This window comes from Lutjanus erythropterus, chromosome 19 (genome assembly GCF_056507025.1).
Source record: "Lutjanus erythropterus isolate fLutEry1 chromosome 19, fLutEry1.hap2, whole genome shotgun sequence".
Taxonomy (NCBI): domain Eukaryota; kingdom Metazoa; phylum Chordata; class Actinopteri; order Lutjaniformes; family Lutjanidae; genus Lutjanus; species Lutjanus erythropterus.
Genome location: NC_139335.1, coordinates 152501 through 172500, shown reverse-complemented (window position 1 = coordinate 172500; position 20000 = coordinate 152501). Strand labels below are relative to the sequence as shown.

Below are 20000 nucleotides of genomic sequence, written 5' to 3'. Positions count from 1 at the left end.
GCACCGCGGAGCGCAGGACAGCCGACGCGCCGTCGGACGCTTCACCAGAGCGCACCGCGGAGCGCAGGACAGCCGACGCACCAGGACGCTTCACCAGAGCGCACCGCGGAGCGCAGGACAGCCGACGCGCCGTCGGACGCTTCACCAGAGCGCACCGCGGAGCGCAGGACAGCCGACGCGCCGTCGGACGCTTCACCAGAGCGCACCGCATAGCGCAGGACAGCCGACTCGCCGTCGGACGCTTCACCAGAGCGCACCGCATAGCGCAGGACAGCCGACGCGCCGTCGGACGCTTCACCAGAGCGCACCACGGAGCGCAGGACAGCCGACGCGCCGTCGGACGCTTCACCAGAGCGCACCGCGGAGCGCAGGACAGCCGACGCGCCGTCGGACGCTTCACCAGAGCGCACCGCATAGCGCAGGACAGCCGACGCGCCGTCGGACGCTTCACCAGAGCGCACCACGGAGCGCAGGACAGCCGACGCTTGTTTTTGTCTCTGACAGGCTGAGATTGTTGTTGTTAGTGTCTGACATCATTAAGGAAAGGATCACTGCAGTCAGAGAGATTTTTTTAAAGAGGAAGAGACGTTTGGTTTAAACAGAAACAGCTGATTTATTGATCTCAACAAACTCAACAGAATCCTTCATCATCATCATCATCAGCTTCATCAAACTTTACAGAAACTAAATAAAACTCAACAAAAACATCGTGGTTCATCTTTCCACTGTCCAACAATCATCAACTCTGGTTTGGTCCAAATAAATCCTAAATTCACAGCGTAAAGGAGCGCGGAGCGTGGAGCGCAGAGCGTGGAGCGCAGAGCGTGGAGCGCAGGTGATGCTGGACAACAGCTGATTTTATAACTGAACTACAGGAGGATGAAGACCTTAAATGTCTCTGACTGTGAGAAAATCTGATGTTTTCACATCACAGATGATGCAGAAATGTGTTAAAACATGACGATCTGGTTAAATATTGTTGTGCAGAAATGTACTGTGGCTCACTGAAAAAAAAGTTGAGTAGTCGTACAGAAACAGTGATTGTTTTAGAAATGTTTTTCTGAGGGTGCATTAGTGTGGCTGCAGATTTACTGTTGTTTAACCACATGTTTGCGTTCGTGTGTGTGTGTGTGTGTGTGTGTGTGTGTGTGTGTGTGTGTGTGTGTGTGTGGTGTTAATATCTGAGGATTTATCGCTTCAAACAGACGCAGGACATGCGAGGCAGCCAAAATGTGTCCCTCTCCTTTAAAATTTTGTCTTCCCATCAGACATTGCAGATGCTGACCCCTCCCCCTTGAAGGGCGTAGACTTCCACATCGACTCTGAGGCCACGCCCTCCGTCAGACCTCTGAGGTCACAGTCCTTCCACACCTCATCAGGTACACAAACACTTTGATCTCTTCATTCATCTACAACAGACACATATTATCCCCATTTTTTAAAATGTAGAAGCTCATTTCAATAAATGTTCAGTCACAGTTTGTTATCAATTAAGCATTTCATTAAATCTACGGTTGGGAATTGGTTGGAATCTTTAATTGATCATTGGTAACATTAACAATCAATTAATCGATTGTTATTAAAAACAAACATATGACATTTGCTGTCAGTCTGCGAGCGCGCTCATAACTGTTATATTTCAGATTTGATAGTAGATTGATTCAATTTTACTTGATTGATCAAATTCTTAAGGACGGATTAATCGATCATTGATTAATTGTCTTGTTTTTTTGTCTTCAGTAAATCATGGCGTCCCTCAGGGAAGCGTCCCAGAGCCTCTGTTGTTTCTGTTAAACACATTTAAAGAAAATTGTTTCCATGTTGGTAAATCCTCTTGTTCTCTGTCTTATCTCACCCCCCTCACCCCGACTCCCCCTCCCTCTCCGTCTCTCTCCAGCCTCCTCCCATCAGCCCCCCCCATACCCTCTCCATTACCCCCACCCAGACTCTGCCCCTCCTCCTCAGTATCACCTCCCGTCTCCCCCCTACTCCCCCTACACCGCCGCCTTCCCCCCTCAGAGTTCCTCCACTGGTCTCCCCAGAGTCCACAGTAACCCCTCCCTCCACAGCCCCGCCTCCTCTTCCTCAGCTCCTCCCCCTCCTCATTGGCCGCCTCCTGACCAGCCTCTCTTCTCTCTGGCCAATGTCCTCTCTCTGGCCATGAGCGTGGCCCACTCCTTCATGCCCCCACCTGGGACCCCTAACCAAGGCTTTCACCCACGCCCATCGTTCCCCTCCCCCCAGCCTTCCCTCACTCCCCCCATGTCTCCATCCCTGGGCTCTAAACTCCATCCCGCTGGCCACGCCCCCTTCTCCGCTCCCTTCCCCGCCTACAGTCCCCCCGCCCCTCAGACAGGCTCCGCCCCCAGCAGCCAGCAGGTGGCGCTGTCCGGGCAGACCGCGGACACACCTGAGAGACAGGTGAGCTCCTGTTACAGCATGACACAGGTTTACCTGTTTAGTGATGGTGCGTTCAGGAGCGCCTCGAGTCATTCCTTCATCCAGCCTTTCACTCATTCACTCATTCATTCATTTCAGCCTCACAGTCTTGTTCAGCAGAGGATCGGCTTAGCTCCGCCCCCTCATGGTGAGTCCATATTTATCATCCTAATACATGTCAGTCAGGTCTTCTGCCCTCTGGTGGATCATCAGTGGCCTCTGGGTACAACATCCAACATGGCTGCCTTCATGTTGTGACTCGCACCTTTTTGGCAGGAAATCTTTGTTAATCTTGAAAAAGTTACAATAAATATGAAAACAATTATATTTTTCCTAATATTAATGTTTACTTTGGTGAAACGTGTAATTACTGAATATTTTGCACTTTATTTTACAGTAGAATCAGGTTGAAAACATCATTTATTTATGAATCCTTCAATCAATATTCTGTTGAGTTTCATGATGCAATCTGCATTAATAGTTCACAAAAAACATAAAACTCCTGGAGCTTCAGCAGAAAACTGAACTGCAGACAAAATCCAGAACAGCTGAAGTGACCAGTTTTAAGTTTTAAGTCTAAATATCACACGCCTGAAGCAGGTCACAGGCTCTCGACCAACTAATGTTGTGGCTTACAGACACTTGGATTAAACCACACCAGCAGCATGGAGACATTTTGTTTTTACATTTTCAAACTGGTCACTTCAGTTGTTCTGGATTTTGTCTGCAGTTCAGTTTTCTGCTGAAGCTCCAGGAGTTTTATGAACTGGAGATCTTCATCATCCTCACATCAGAACAGGAGGAGACACTGAGGGAAAGTTCATTCGCTTTAAGATCAATTTAGAGCAGAAATTAAATTATACAATCTGCTCTCATGATTTCAGTTCTGAGCGAGTGAATGCTAATTATTGATTTTCACCAAAACAACATCGATCAATTCAGTTTACATTGACTGAACTGTTTCTGACGACCAAAATCTGAAATAAAAGAACCAAACCAAGAGTCATGACTTATTGTTTCTAAAATCCAAATTATTGTGATCAATTCATTTTCATAAATGCTTCACATACTAAAAAAATCATGCGTGTAAATATTTTTTTTTTTTTTTATTTTGTCAAAAGGTCTAATAAACACTTAAATTTCAGTTATTATTTCAGGTACAGATGAATAAAAAACAGCATCATCAGCATGAAAACGCATCTTACAGCCGTCATCCAAAGAGCTGATGTTATTAATACACAGGGAGAAAAATAAATAGAGATCAGAGAAAAAGAGACGTCAGAAAAAACCGTCCACCAGTGAAGGAACAGAGAAAAAATGAAAATATATAAAACACAGAAAGATCTAAAACTTTAATGATTCTCAAAGTTCCTTCAGGATGGACTTCAGAGAAACATTAAAACTGTCATCATCTCTGTTTTCTTCTGAAACTTTATGAAAGATTCTTCTCTTCCACGTCCCACTGACATCACAGTGACCTCATAGTGACATCACAGTGACATCACAGCTGACCGAACAGACTCACTGATGGTTTATGTTGTTCACAGGTTCAGAGGTCGTCTCTGACTCCTCCTCCTCCTCCACCTCGTCTCCGCCCGTCTCCACCCTTCAGGACAGAGTAAGAAACACGTTTTTTTTTTTTAAATATCTAATTAAACTTATTGAACTGTTGTTATAATAATTAACTGTTTTAATTTGACTCAATAATTTGGATCAATGGAGGAACGTTTCTGTCCACTGTAAGGCAGAAGAATATGATAGAAAGTCAAAGTTACAATTAAAAGTTGAAATTATGAGAAACTATTTCAGAAAACAAAAACCATGTAAAGGACATAAGAAGAGAAAAAATATGCAACAAGAAGAAAATGACAGAAAACAAGAAAAATATAAGAAAAAAACAAAATCAAACATAACAAAACACACTTTATGTCAACGATGTAACAACATTAAAACTATGTAAAAAGACAAAAATCAACACAATGTAAAACATGTATTAAAATAAAGACTAAATAAAAGACATAATAAAACAAAAAGACGTCAAAGACAGAATCAAAAGACGTAACAGGATGAAAACTTCCTAACAGTGATGGAACCAAACTAAACCTAAAGAACGTTGAGGACGTAAAAATACATCAAAGACAAACAAAAACCTAAAAGATGTAAGACGACAAAAAGACATAAAAGACGATAATTAAGAGATAAAAGAGAAGTTATAATAAAAGTTGAAATCTGATCTTTTTTTCTCGTTCGTATAATTTATGATGATGATGTTTTGTCTTTTTCCAGGCAGAAATGAGTCTCAGTAAGGATCTGATCAGAAACCATAAATAATAAATAACTGATGATGATGATGTTCTTCCTCTTGTCCAGGTGTCCTCCCCTGTCCCCCCGTCTCCCAGACTGTCCCCCAGACTGTCCCCCATACAGGAGGGTGAGACACAGATTTAAATGTCCTCATCTTCTCTGTTGTGGCGCCACCGTCAGGACGTTCTGATGTTCTTCTTCTGTTCCTCTTTCAGTGAAGAAAACTTCCGTCTTCTCCGTCGGCCGTTTCCAGGTGACGCCCTCTACAGACATCCCTGCTGTCCGTAATCAGGAGCCCCGCCCCCTCAATCAAGCCACACCCACTGCCCACTCCCCGCCTCCCTCCAGACCGGACCAATCAGAGAGCTCGGACAGCAGCAGCACAGAGCAGCATAGCGAATCAGAGAGCAGCATCAGCACAGTGACCATCTCCCCACCTGGATATCTTCTTGGTCACCATGACAACGCTGGAGGACAGGAGGAAGAGGAGAAGAGGAGGAGGGAAGAGGAGGAAGAGGAGGAGAGGAAGAGGAGGGGGAGTCGGAGGCTGAGCATCAGTCTGAGGGAGGGGTCACCCATCAACCCCGGGAACTTCGGCCAATCGTGGAGCCGCTCTGCGCCCTACGTCAGCTCTGACGAATCGGAGAGCGAGAGTGAGGAGATGTGGGTGGAGCTGCAGGAGCTCCGTGACAGGTGATTGGTGGATCAGTGATGACGATGATGTTTTCCTAAATGCGTCTCTGTTAGTGTCTCTGCTTGTGAAAATATTTCCTGTCGTCTGCACAGAGACGTTTTAGGCTCATTTCAAAGTTTGTTCGAGGTTCTTATCTACAGTCAGTATTTTAAACACCTAAAAAATCAGTTTGTGTGTTTTATTTAGAAAATGTTCTCCTCTTTGTCTTTCTGTCAGACAGACTTTTCTGACAGGAAACCACCGTTACATCAGACAAACATCTCTCTACAAACCAACCAAACTCCAGTCATAAAATCAGTGATTTTAGCTCAGAGAACACAGGAGTTGTTGGTCTGCTGCCTCCATCTGTTAGTGTGTTTGTGTTTGTGAGACTTCAGTGAATCTGACCAATCATTTTAAAGCACCAGCGTCGCCTCATACAGCCACACGGTCATCATCATGAGCTGCAGCCCGTTTTTATCTCCAGTTTATCACAGAAATCTTAAAAAACAAACAAACTGAAACGTCATAAATTTGAGGGGCAGAGTTTGAAAGATGTGTTTGTTTACCAGGCAGGAAAAATCCAAAAGACTTTTTAAAAAAAAGTTGCATTATGGGAAATGTAGGATCCTGTTGGAGATGTGTAATCTGGCCTACAAAGATATCATGGCCTGTTTAATCACAATCCACATGACGTCCTACAGACTGAAGTTTATCCGGTCTTGAATTATCTATAAATTTGTCCATTTTCAGGTTTAAAACATAAATATATCTAAAATATAACCCACATTCAAAAACAGTCACAGTTCAAATCAGCCAGTAAATCAGTTAGTCACCGTCAGAAAATTAATTCCCTTTTTTTTAAACACCTCCCTCCTCACAGACACCTGGCAGAGGTGCACGACCTGCAGGCCAATCAGAAGCAAGAGATCGAGGACTTGTACCTGAGGATGGGTAAAGTCCCGCCCCCTGGAATCGTCGCTCCGGCCGCCATGCTGAACCACCGCCAACGCCGCATCTCCAAGACAGGAAACTACCCTCCTTCCCGCAAAAACAGCCTGCAGAGATTGGACGTGCCGCCCCCTGCAGGTGGGAGGAGACACTGCAGCCTGAAAGACACAGAAATAAAGTTTATAATAATAATGATGACATGAAATAATAACAGCGATGTTTGTGGTTCAGGCATCATGAGGAAGAGCTCGGTCAGCGGCAGCAGCAGCGGATCTCAGGAGAGAGCAGGGAAAGGCGTGACCTTTGCCCCCGAACACAGCCTCATGGTGAGCTCATGATGTCACAGGAAACTTTAACAAGATGTTTGTGTGTGTAAGTGACGACTGCAGCCATCAGCTGTGAAACTGAGAAGCAACACAATCCCTCCAGACAAAAACACAACGTCACAGGTCGTCACTGACGGGGTCAGTTGTTCCACTGACAGACTGTTACTCTACAAATACTTATTTAATCTGCAAAACTACCATTAAACACACATTATTATTATTATTACACAAACAAAACTACCATTAAATACACATCATTATTATTATTATTACACAAACATACTGTAGCTCAGCTGGTAGATCGCATCACGCATCACGTGTTGCATCACGCATCACGTGTTGATGCTGTCAGTCCTCTGCAGCAGCTGCTGGTTCGATTCCCACCTGCAGCACATTTACTGCATGTCCCCCCCCCCCCCCCCCCCTTTCCTGTCACATCTTCAGCTGTCCTGTCTGAATAAAGGCAAAAAGCCCCAAAAAAATTAATGAGATCTTAATTAAAGCTGCACAATTCAAAGCTAATCTGAGTTTATTAAGTCCAAGTTTAGTGAAGCTGAGGTCTGTTGGAAGCTAATAAGACCACTCTGTACTAGCTAGATTTTTAAAAAATTAAAACACACTATATTGTTTAGACTTGCACAGATTTCAACTTTCTTAGCCGATTCCAATTTCCGATTTTTGAGGGGTCTGACCTCCTGATTCCGATTTTGGTCGGTTCTGATTTTCAGTCTTTCTAAGAACTGTGATTGACAGCATTCACAAACATTTTTGCAACTTTTCTTGTAAATATGTTCATAATAAGACACTGACTATTAAATATTCATTTAATACTTTCTTCAAAATCATTCAGATTACAACCAGGCCTTGTTATAATTTTATATTAAGATTATGAATTGGGTGAACGTGATCAAGTTTGTTTTCTTAGCTGTCTAGCTAAGAAAACAGTATTTGCTGTTCCCATTAGACACAAAACCTGCAGTGAAAAAACACAGAAGAACCCTTTAATTCAAGACTCTCATCTAAAACCTGCTGTTTTATGAAAACCAGTGGTGTTTAAATTGATTTATTTTGGTTTAAATTCAAATTAAAGTGACAACAAGATTAAGTTCATGTTTGAGGGAGGAGTCTGTTTGTTTGACATCGACTGAATATTAAAGAATCTAACTTTAAAATATTACAAATCATGAGGCTAATGTTAGCTTCGTTAGCTAGCTGGCTACAGCTGATGATATTTGAGTTTGATTACTTCTGTCTGAAATCAATAATCCAGTGTTTCATAAATTATTCTGAATTTTGTAGCAGTGAAAAGTAACTAAAGTACTCTAAGTACTTTTTTAGGTTGATACTCTCTACGTTCTACTTTTCTCCATTTCAGAGGCAGTTATTGTACTTTTTACTTGTAACTTTAGTTACTTTGCAGATTCAGATTAATGATGCACTCTGGAGAAAATGGAGGACTCTGATTGGCTAAAGAGAGAGACGAGTCTGATCGATCTTTACTGACTTCAGCTGATCTCAGAGTAACCTTTGACCTTTGACCTTCCAGTGAGGGCGGAGCCACTGACGACACGAAGACGATGAAGAGTGATGATGAAGAGGAGTCCTCCATGAACACACACACACACACACGCACGGGGGGGGTTCAGACAGCAGTCATCTTCATCCACCTCACCGAGCTCTTCTGCACACTGACCCAGAGTCTGATCGAACTGTGCAAAACACCGGACACACTCTGCACACACACACACACACACACACACACACACACACACACACACACACACACACACACACAGACACACACACACACGCACACACACACACGCACACACACACACGCACACACACACACGCACAGACACACACACACACACACACACACACACAGACACACACACACACACACACACACACACACAGACACACACGCACAGACACACACACACACACACACACACACACACGCACACACACACGCACACACACACACACACACACACACACGCACACACACACACACACACACACACACACACACACACACACACGTCACTTTATGACTTTCTGAGTTTGATTCTTTCTGTTTTAGATTTTTAATCTCAATATTTTAACGACATTTCAGCACTTTAGTCAGAAAATATTGAGGCTAACATGAGAACATGTTCTATTGGAGCCTGATGGGAGAACATGTTCTATTGGAGCCTGATGGGAGAACATGTTCTATTGGAGCCTGATGGGAGAACATGTTCTATTGGAGCCTGATGGGAGAACATGTTCTCATTTGAACTTTATTCCTGTTTGTCTCTTGAGGTTCTGCAGGTTTAAAACATCACATTCAGCTGATTTTAAACTTTTAAAGAGAAAAATGAGCCGACAGCTGAAGTCAAACATCATCGTTCTCTGAAAACACAAAACAAATGTTCTTTTAATCATTTTCCTAACGTTCCAAAACATTCCCACAACGTTCTCTCAGGGTTTCTTTCTGGTAACACTCCCACAACTAAAGATCTTATTCCCAAAAGAAGGAAACTTCCCTGATGATTTTACCAGAACATTACCAGAACATTACCAGAACATTACCAGAACATTACCAGAACATTATCAGAACATTACCAGAACATTATCAGAACATTACCAGAACATTATCAGAACATTACCAGAACATTAGTTTTCAACATTCAACTACTACGTAACCTTCCTAGAATATTTTAATAACCTTCCCACAATGCTCTGAGAACATTGAGAACAATGTTAGTTCTATGTTGGGAAAAACTCTCCTTTAACTGAAAAGGGAACGTTTAGGGGGAACGTTCTAGTAACCTTGTTAAACAGTTCAGAAGGTTCTGGGAACAGAACAGTAATGTTAATTATAGTCAGATACACAGGAACATTCCCAGAACTGAAAACAAACGTTTCCAGAACAGTCTGGGAACGTTTCAATAAGGTTAGTTTTAGTCAGAAAAACTCATTTTAACATCCAGGGAACGTGATGCAGGAATGTTCCAGACACGTTCCCACAACTATAATCAAATCTACTCAGAACATTTAGAGAACCACATTTTGCTGGTTGGTGTTTTCTGCCGTCAGAACGTCACTGATGATGATTGGACTCATTTTATTTGTTTGGTTTGTGTTTGGTTTGTGTTTGTGTTCAGTTTGTGTTTGGTTTGTGTTTGGTTTGTGTTTGTGTTCAGTTTGTGTTTGGTTTGTGTTTGGTTTGTGTTTGGTTTGTGTTTGTGTTCAGTTTGTGTTTGGTTTGTGTTTGGTTTGTGTTTGGTTTGTGTTTGTGTTCAGTTTGTGTTTGGTTTGTGTTTGGTTTGTGTTTGGTTTGTTCTTGGTTTGTTCTTGGTTTGTTCTTGGTTTGTGTTTGGTTTGTGTTTGTGTTCAGTTTGTGTTTGGTTTGTGTTCAGTTTGTGTTTGGTTTGTTCTTGGTTTGTGTTTGGTTTGTGTTTGGTTTGTGTTTGTGTTTGGTTTGTGTTTGGTTTGTTCTTGGTTTGTGTTTGGTTTGTTCTTGGTTTGTGTTTGGTTTGTTCTTGGTTTGTGTTTGGTTTGTGTTTGGTTTGTTCTTGGTTTGTGTTTGGTTTGTTCTTGGTTTGTGTTTGGTTTGTTCTTGGTTTGTGTTTGGTTTGTTCTTGGTTTGTGTTTGGTTTGTGTTTGGTTTGTTCTTGGTTTGTGTTTGGTTTGTTCTTGGTTTGTTCTTGGTTTGTTCTTGGTTTGTTCTTGGTTTGTTCTTGGTTTGTTCCTGATGTTTCTCTGGTTCAGTCACAGTATTTTGATGTAATATTTCAGATTGTTGATGAATCTGTCGATCAGCTGCACTTTAACAGTTTGTTGTTTATCTTGTTCTGAGTGTTTCTGTGAATCAGTGTGTTTGATTTAAAGATGATAAAGAATAATTCTTGTTGTATTTACAGACTGAGCTGATGTTTCCAGACACACGTCTCTTATTTGACCTTTTTAATCTCTGAAAGCTGTTTTGCATTAATTTGTTGTCACTTTAAAGTGTTTCTGTGAAATAAAAATCAACTCAAACAGCTGCAGACGTGATGAGATGAAGATTGAAAAGTTGATTATTAATGTCGAGTGAAACGATGTTTCTGTGATTCACTGTGCGTCATGTCCCGAACAAACAGAGCGAAAAAGAAACAGTTTGACATTAAAGTTGATTCAGAAAAAAGAAAAACAGCCAAGAAAAAATAAAGGAAACAGAGAGAATCTGATCTGTGAGCTCAACATCAGAGATTCATGGTTATCATTGGAAAAATCTAGAAATGGTATAAACCTGTCTTCAACAGGACGGACACTCAGTACAGCTGCTGATCTGGACTGAATTAGACAGGAAGTCGCCGTGTTTCATCCAACAACAAAGAGCTGAATCAGTGTGTTCTCAGTGAGAACCACAGGATGAAAGAACTGGAACTCAACGATCACCTCTAGAACCTCACAACTTGAAACTATAAAGTGCTTCGATCAGGATCAGTCATGTACAAAAACATAAACAAATAATCATATAAATAAAGTCATATACAGTAGAATATATAGAAAAATATCTATATAGATCTGCAATACTTTATCACATAAAGACCAGATCAATTCACTTGAATATATTAAACTGTGTAATTCAATCCTCCAGTGTAAAGATCAATATACATAAATCTATGGACTACATATGAAGACAACAGAGACATAAATACAATTAATGGATCCAGTACTGCAGCTCTATTAGAATATGATCAATTACAAAAAACATGTTGCATATCAATCCTTCATTTACAAATCACCATACATCTATAGATACATACACACACAATAATGTACATAATATTTACATAATATGTGTACCTCTAATAAATAAGCCTCAACATAATAAGATAAATATGATTTAATACGACTCGAGCAGAGCAGCAGTCAGGATGTATTTTTCCCTTACAGATTTCCTCTGTTTTTGCTTTTCTGTCGCACTTAAATGTTTCAAAATGCAGTTTTTAAATGATGATTTCACTTATTAAAGGAAAAAAGCTATGCAAACCAACCTGGACCTATGTGAAAAAGTAGTTGCCCCTAAACCTAATAACTGGTTGTACCATCCTTGGCACCAACAACTGTAATCTGGCAATGAGTCTTTCACATCGCTGTGGAGGAATTTCAGCCCACTCTTGTTTGCAGAACTGTAATTCAGCCACAGTGGAGGGTTTCCGAGCATGTGTGTTTGATTTCTGGACTCCTATAGAGCAGCGACACACGATCGTCCACACAGAAAGCTTTATAGATCTTCAGGACGGTTCTGAAGGGCTGCCGAGCTCGGCTACCGGCTAATCCAGCTTCGTACTGGCCCATATTGACAAAACAGTCCCCTGTGACGTAACAGACAGACAAACACGGAGGTATTTTTCTTTTGCTGGACGGGAAAAAGCAGCTCTATCCACTCCGCTCGCCTCTTTAGGAAAGATAAACAAAGGTAACTTTCCCAAACAAACATTTTCTGGGAGCCATTGCTCAACGTGCTAACACTGAAATCATTGTAGACAGCAGAGCAGCGCGCAGCGATATAACTTCTGAAGCAGAGCGGGGGAGGAGGCGGGGCCTAGAGCTTATGCCTGGCTATGACCATATAAGGAAGTCTGACACACATTAACATCAATGAGACTACATCGTTAAAAAAAGACAGTAAAACACAGCGTCCATCCAAAACAGCCTGCAAGGCTCACTTTCAAATGCATGAACCGAGAGAAGAGATGGAAAGACGTCGACGAGAACGTGAGAAAGAAGAGATGGAAAGACGTCGACGAGAACGTGAAAGACAGAAAAATCCAGCTCAGGGGAGAAGTGAAGACCAGAGGACTGAGCTGAAAGGAAGTGAGCAAAAGACAGAAAGTCAGCAAAGTAAACAGACAGGAAGTGATCAGCAGGGAGGGGGTGATCAGGGAGACAAGGAGAGGAATGGTGAGGAAGAGGAGAGTGATAGTGAGGAAGAGACAGAGGACGATGAAAGACAGCAGACAGGTAGAAAGAAAAGGAGAAAGCATAATCCAAAGAAGGGGACTCAAAGTAAACAAAGAGACAAACATGAGACTGAAGACACCAACCAAACACCTGCATCAATAAAGGTTGGTCTGCTCAATGTTCGATCAATGAGAAACAAAACAGCTGAGATCAAAGAGATCATAACAGAAAACAACCTGGACGTCTTTCTTGCAACAGAGACGTGGTTAAAACAGGTAAATGCAGTCAAAGTCCTCAGAGAAACTTCGCGACCAAATTTCAGTTTCTATTATGATGTGAGGGACGGCAGAGGAGGAGGCGTAGCCATTCACTTCACAAATGAATTGCAGCGTGAACGAATTCATTTTAACACCAACATAACAACATTTGAATATGTTGCTGCAGTTCTGAGACATGATGAGTGGAACCAACCAATCCTGTTCATCAACGTGTATCACCCACCACGCTACAACAAGAAGCAATTCAGGGCATTTCTGGACCAGTTTCAACAACTATTGGATGAAGTTTTCAAACGGTTCAACAGCATCATTGTGACTGGAGATTTCAATATCCATATTGATCAGGAAAAGAGGTCTTTTACTGACGAGTTTGATTTTCTTTGGGGACAAAACGACCTTGTTCAGCACGTACATGAGCCAACACATGAGGGAGGTAATACTCTGGATCTGGTCATCTCCAGAAATGTTGACATCCCTCCTGTCTCCGTCCAAAATGACAGAGTATCAGATCATTACACCGTATATTTCAATGTGAAGCCAGAAGATACAGGAGATACGAAGGAGAAAACTAAAGAAAACGAGGATCAAGACGAGCAGGAAAAACAATCCAAACAGAAAGAAGAATAGAAAATGTCTCAGGATCAGGAAGTCGGAGCAGAGATTCATTTAATCAACTGCAAAAATAAACTCAATGAACTTTCAACAAAGTTCTCATCACATGTGCATCACAATCTACAGATCACAGTGGATCTAAATGTAATCCACAGTTATTTAGTGAAGCTGCATCACTGCTGAGCAAAGTCATCCGGCACCCTTTTGGCCCACGGGCCTTATGTTTGACACCCATGTTTGAATGGTCAGTAAATGAATATACTGTAGAGCTTTAATTTCAGCTGATAAACTAATGATGTATTGATTAAAAGAGTAAACATGAGGTCAATGAAGTGTCAGCTGTGTGTCTGTGCATATTCTTTATTTAAAACTATAATCCTGCTCATAATCCACATTTCAACTAAATGTATCTGATTATATATTTTTAAAGTTGTAACTGTTATTGATTATAGTTGTTTTTGTATCCACATTCTGTTATCCTGTTCCTTGTAATCCATTACTCCTGCAGCCTGGTAATATAATGAGAGTCATGAACGCTGAAGGATCCTGCTGTCAGAAGCATCAATGTTCTTTAAGTTCAGGGAACCAAACCCTCTCTGTTAAGGTGGTATTTCTCTCAGACCCTGTGTTTTGTGGACGTTGATATTTTTCACTCTTCTGTTCTTGTTCTTTCTTATTCAGGATGATTGTGATTCTTTGTTTTTAGCACAACCAGCTAGAGTCATTTTGTATTTTAACTTTTTTAAATGGTCTTTATGTTAAGAAGAAATGCATTTGTCAGGAAACTGAGCTGAGTTTGATGTGTTTGAATAAATGATCAGAGCTGTCAGTTGAATTTACCTGATTCACCTGGAAACTCACACAATCACTGCTGAAGGACTTTGTTCACTGTTCTGAGGTTACAGTCACTTTGTGTCGTATGAATGTGGGATGATTTTAAATAAACATGCATGAAGTGATTGAATCCACAGATTAATGAGTGTCATGTGCTGCTCAGACAGCAGGTGGCAGCACTGATCAGTCTGTCACTTTCAATTACAGACCATCAAACATTCACACTGAAAAGACAAATATATATAATGTGTCATTTCATTTCTATAATTATTGATGAACAAGAAAAAAAAGTCAAAACCTCAGAGTTTTTGTTGTCGGCGGCAAACTTAGATAGATAGATAGATAGATAACTGATAGATAGATAGATAGATAGATAGATAGATAGATAACTGATAGATAGATAGATAGATAGATAGATAGATAGATAGATAGATAGATAGATAACTGATAGATAGATAGATAGATAGATAGATAGATAACTGATAGATAGATAGATAGATAGATAGATAGATAGATAGATAGATAGATAGATAGATAACTGATAGATAGATAGATAGATAGATAGATAGATAGATAGATAACTGATAGATAGATAGATAGATAGATAGATAGATAGATAGATAGATAGATAGATAGATAACTGATAGATAGATAGATAGATAGATAACTGATAGATAGATAGATAGATAGATAGATAGATAGATAGATAGATAGATAGATAACTGATAGATAACTGATAGATAACTGATAGATAGATAGATAGATAGATAGATAGATAGATAGATAGATAACTGATAGATAGTCATGAAGAACACGAGGACTCAACTTCCTGTAAGAGTGCAGACTTTGTGTTGGGAGTTTCTCACAGTACGGTTCTGGTGTAAAAGTTCTTTGTCTAAATAGTGAGAGTTGCTGGTTCTCTGAAGAATTTCTCTGATGAATCACATCTGTTTACTTCATGCAGCTTGGAGAGAAAACTCTCTGAAGGTCTTTCAGTGTCTTGACTTATATACAAAAACAACAGCTGCTGATTCAATGATTTCTTCTTCACATGTTAACGATGTGTAACAGTAACTTTTCTGAGTAAAATTGATTTTACACTCAAACTTACAGTTATCTTCCTTCCTCACAAAGACTCCCATAATAAATACTTCCACAGTCTGTGAGCTCACACACCAATATATGCAGGTAAGTGTTGGTTATTATTACGTTTGGATATAATCAATATTTATATCAACTGATATGATTTAACATGCATTGTGTCCGTACGCCTGGAGCGCCCGTTAGGTCAGCGCCCAACAATAGATTGGTAATAATATTTACCAACCGGACATAAAGAGTCAAAAGCAGAGCAAATCAAAACAGAAACTCTTTTCTTAAACCCATAAGAAAACACAAAACAACAAACAACAAACAACAAAACAACAAACAACAAACAACAACTGCAAACAGTGATGAATGAAAAAAGTGTATTGGAGTAAATCACAAACCAGAGTAAAAAAAAAAAAAAAAAAAAAAAAAACAGCAACCAAGAAATCAGAGCAACAGTCTCCTCCAGAAAACTTCAAACTCCAGTCTGTATGTTCCCACAAAGAATCCCAAAACAAAAAGGCACTTCCTGTTTACACTTCAGACTTCCTGTTTACACTTCAGACTTCCTGTTTACACTTCAGACTTCCTGTTTACTAGACTTGCACCGATTAATCGGCAATGCTCGGAATCGGGCCGGTTTTCACGTGACTGGCCTTGACCGGTGACCGGCCGGTCAGCGTCACAAATCCGGTTCTGTGCCCGTCATTCTCACACACGTTCTGCGCGATGGTCACGTGATGCGCGCAGCAGACAAACTGACCGTGACGTCAACACAGCGCTGATAACAGCTACACACTCTGACACACGTCTGCATGAAGATGGTGTCAGAGACAGATTACAAGAACAAGATAAAGAGAAGACAGACAGTCCACAACGAGACAGAGCAGCTGACAATGTCGCAAAACAGCCGTAAACTCTCTCCCACTTCAGGCTAATGCTAGCAAGCTAGCAGCAGACTGCTGTTCACAGAGGGACAGTTAAAATCTCACCTCCTGTTCTGGCTGAAGAATAAACAACCTGTGTTGATGTGTCTCCTCAAACATTTTCTCATCCAGACTCCTTTAACTTCTGTGTTTGTTTTTCTCACGGCAAAGTTTTACTTCAAACTGTTGCACCGCGTTAGTCTCCGGTTTGTTTACATCCGCTTCCACAAAAGATCACGTGAAATCGCGTCCCACGAAATCCCGCGAGATGATCTCGCGAGATCACGTTCACCCAATTCATAATCTTAATATAAATTATAACAAGGCCTGGTTGTAATCTGGATGATTTTGGAGAAAGTATTAAATGAATATTTAATAGTCAGTGTCTTATTATGAACATATTTACAAGAAAAGTTGCAAAAATGTTTGTGAATGCTGTCAATCACAGTTTTTAGAAAGACTGACAATCAGAACCGGCCAAAATTGGAATCGGGAGGTCAGACCCCTCAAAAATCGGAAATCGGAATCGGCTAAGAAAGTTGAAATCGGTGCAAGTCTACTGTTTACACTTCAGACTTCCTGTTTACACTTCAGACTTCCTGTTTACACTTCAGACTTCCTGTTTACACTTCACTTCAGTTAATTCCCCCAAAAGTAAAAGTGAAGAAGTTCAGGCTCTGAAATGTCCTCACAGTATAAAAGTAAAAAGACATTTCTACTGACTACTTTTGTCTCCTCACGTCTTTTTCATCGTTTTCGTCCTGTTAGGTCGTTTTTCTCTTCTTACATCCTTTACATTGTTTTCATCTTGTTATGTTTCGTCACATCATTTTCGTGTTGTTGTCTTTTACACAGTTTGTTGTTTTCATCTGGTGTCACTTGACGTTGTACTACAGTTATTTACTTGTGTTTATATTGTATTTTTCTGTTGTTAATTGTATTTCTATACTTTATTGCTTATTCTTTACTCTCATATTTAATATTGCCTACTTTCATATTTTCTATTGTTTATTTTGTAGTGTCACTTTTTTTACTCTCATTGCTTAAATGAATCTTTATTCTATACTGTGTTTTTGTGACACTGATGTCACTACGATCTGTATTTATATTTATAAATGTGTGTGTGACTACGAGCCCGTTTGAGGATGATGCAACTGCAACTTTGTTGTTTCTGCACAAATAAAGTTGTTGAATATTAAAAGGTGAATCTTGTTAAGTCTTTTATGTCTTTTGGATTGTTTTCATCTTCTTATGTCTTTTTTCTCGTCCTGTCTGTCCTGATGTCCTCTGATGATCCTCCAGTCAGTCGCCTTTTCTGTGTCTTATTGTTTTGTTCGTTCAGGTTGAAATCAGTCTTGATGCTGGAAGGCGGCGCACAATGTTGCAAAATAACAATAATCAATAATCAATAATTCACCTCAGAGTTATTCAAACTAAAGTAACGAGTCTGTTTATAAAATGTGAGGAAGAGAAAGTTCAGATATAAATATTCAAATAAAGTACTCAGCACTTTTACTTCCTTTTTCCCATTATGTGTGTGTGTGTGTGTGTGTGTGTGTGTGTCTGTGTGTGTGTGTGTGTGTGTCTGTGTGTGTGTGTGTGTGTGTGTGTGTGTGTGTGTGTGTGTGTGTGTGTCTGTGTGTGTGTGTGTGTGTGTGTGTGAGTATGTGTGTGTGTGTGTGTGTGTGTGTGTGTGTGTGTGTGTGTGTGTGTCTGTGTGTGTGTGTGTGTGTGTGTGAGTATGTGTGTGTGTGTGTGTGTGTGTGTGTGTGTGTGTGTGTGTGTGTGTGTGTGTCACTCTGGAGGTCAGTGAACTTTACAGGAATTCTTGCATCATTTACTGACAAACAGGATTTCTTCACACAGCGACACAAAAAAAAAACAAGGTCAGAAACCTTCATTGTTTACTTTGTAGGGATCTCCTACACACACACACACACACTCACACACACACACACACACACACACACACACACACACACACACACACACACAGAAGAGAAAGTAAAGAAGCTCCAGTTTCTGTCTCCGGTTCTCTGAAGCAGCAGCAGGATGGAGGTTCTGACGGTTCTCAGGGTTCTTCTTGTCGTGGATCTACTGCTGGTTTCTGTGGAACACTCTGGTCAGTCTGATCCATATTAACATGTGTTTGTTTGTCTGTTAGTTGTCAGGATGAAAGTGCTGAACAGATTTCAGCTTGATGGACAGTTTGTGGACAAAAAGAAAGAAAAAAGAAGGAAAATACATAAAATATGTAAGAGGACACAACATAAGACAAAAAGACCTAAAGAGGACAAAAAAGACATTAAAGTCATAACAACAATGAAAACAATGTAAACAAAACAAAAGACAAAGAAGACAAAACAGACAGGATGGCGTCTTCCTCTGGGAGACAGAAGCTGAGACTCAGTTAACTGAAACAGTAGAAATGTCCTACAGTGGACGACTTTTTACTTTGATACTTGTACATATATATGTTTCATGTTTAGGAGAAGTATCTGTTTATGTAGTTGAGCGCAGGACATTTGGACTTTTGTCCCCTTTGTAAACAGATGATGGACAGAGAGACGACTGAACTGAAGTGAAGTGAATAAAAGTCCAGCAGATGAATCTCAGTCTGTTTCAATCTGATGAAACATTTTAAATCAGATGTTAAAACACAGATTCATCAATAGAACGATCAATTATTAGATTAGAAACCGAACTGAAGCTGTGAATTCTTGACGTTTTCCTTCATGGTCTTCATGTCTTCTTGTTGTCTGAGTCACGTCTGAACAGTTTTGTTTGGAACAAAGAGGATTTATTGAACACAGTCATCAGACTTTTAGATCTGGGCGTCTTGGAATCTGGGTCCAGATTTGGATCTGGATCAGATCTGGATCAGATCTGGATCAGATCCAAATCTCAGATTGTTTTAGATTCTCAGGGACTGATCTCAAAGAGCGCTGACCAAAATGTCTCTGGAGGCGACTGGATGGACGTAAAACCAGTCAGAGCAACGATCAGTTTCCTTCAACTCAGTGAATCAAACTCCGTCCAGAAATCAGGATCTGATGACTCGGGATCGTCCTCACACCTCGTTTTGAGCAGCTTCATGCAGAAACGACTTTTTTTTATTAGAAACAAAGTAATAATTCTACTGTTGAAAGAAAGTAGTTCCTCATGAAACAAAGTGTGAAGATGATGTTCAGTAACCAGACGCCTCATTTATAAAACTCTGATATCTTTACACTCATCATCATTTAATCTGATAATTACAATCATTTTTATTGATTCATTTCTTTCATGTTATTTTATTTTTTGTATAAGATTTTTTTCCACGCCTGTGGTGTTGTTTATTTATTATTACTGTTGTTTTATTGTATTTTTTGTTGTTGTTGTTGGTTCTATTCCTTTGTGGAAATGATGTCATGTCACACAAGTAAAGGTCTATCAGTGTTATCTCTGTTTTATCAAATGATAATAATGATGATGATGAAACAGAAAGTGAACACGTCCTTCATCAGATGTCCTTTTTCATTCTGTTGAAAATTGTGTTCACCTGTTAAAATTTGCTGCTGATCCAAAACATTTCAGAATCCATTTTATATGAAAGTAATGAAAAATAAATGTTTGTTTCTCGCTG

General features: G+C 40.4%; 3 protein-coding genes and 1 long non-coding RNA gene across 5 annotated transcripts in view; 3 read left to right on the top strand and 1 right to left on the bottom strand.

Moving 5' to 3' along the window:
* Positions 1 to 20000, top strand: part of LOC146308892 (serine/threonine-protein kinase WNK4-like) — a 107435-nt gene that overhangs the window by 14398 nt on the left and 73037 nt on the right. The window contains exons 16-24 of one of the 2 annotated variants that reach the window (XM_084744994.1): positions 1269 to 1379; positions 1898 to 2421; positions 2539 to 2587; positions 3987 to 4057; positions 4810 to 4870; positions 4959 to 5436; positions 6300 to 6505; positions 6599 to 6693; positions 8240 to 8322. In XM_084744994.1, coding sequence (XP_084601120.1) covers positions 1269 to 1379; positions 1898 to 2421; positions 2539 to 2587; positions 3987 to 4057; positions 4810 to 4870; positions 4959 to 5436; positions 6300 to 6505; positions 6599 to 6693; positions 8240 to 8242 — 1598 coding nt within the window. In that variant the 3' untranslated portion in view covers positions 8243 to 8322. Of the gene's footprint in view, positions 1 to 1268; positions 1380 to 1897; positions 2422 to 2538; positions 2588 to 3986; positions 4058 to 4809; positions 4871 to 4958; positions 5437 to 6299; positions 6506 to 6598; positions 6694 to 8239; positions 8323 to 20000 lie in introns of those variants that run through there. The other variant, XM_084744995.1, reaches the window with a different exon arrangement.
* Positions 12128 to 14668, top strand: LOC146308899 (uncharacterized). Its single transcript, XM_084744996.1, has one exon. It carries the CDS (start codon positions 12408 to 12410, stop codon positions 13539 to 13541), a length of 1134 nt encoding a protein of 377 aa, XP_084601122.1. The 5' UTR covers positions 12128 to 12407; the 3' UTR covers positions 13542 to 14668.
* The window catches only part of LOC146308897 (properdin-like), a 13019-nt gene continuing 11368 nt past the window's right edge, over positions 18350 to 20000 (top strand). Inside the window, exon 1 of the mRNA XM_084744535.1 lies at positions 18350 to 18497. Within this exon, the coding sequence (XP_084600661.1) occupies positions 18428 to 18497 (70 nt within the window). The 5' untranslated portion in view covers positions 18350 to 18427. The remainder of the gene's footprint in view (positions 18498 to 20000) is intronic.
* LOC146308898 (uncharacterized) overlaps positions 18498 to 20000 on the bottom strand; it is a 3019-nt gene continuing 1516 nt past the window's right edge. Inside the window, exon 2 of the long non-coding RNA XR_014772464.1 lies at positions 18498 to 18571. This is a non-coding gene — a long non-coding RNA (uncharacterized LOC146308898). The remainder of the gene's footprint in view (positions 18572 to 20000) is intronic.

Bases quoted from the DNA above. Each gene is read 5' to 3' on its own strand.
- LOC146308899 (XM_084744996.1), top strand. From the start codon at position 12,408: ATGCATGAACCGAGAGAAGAGATGGAAAGACGTCGACGAGAACGTGAG.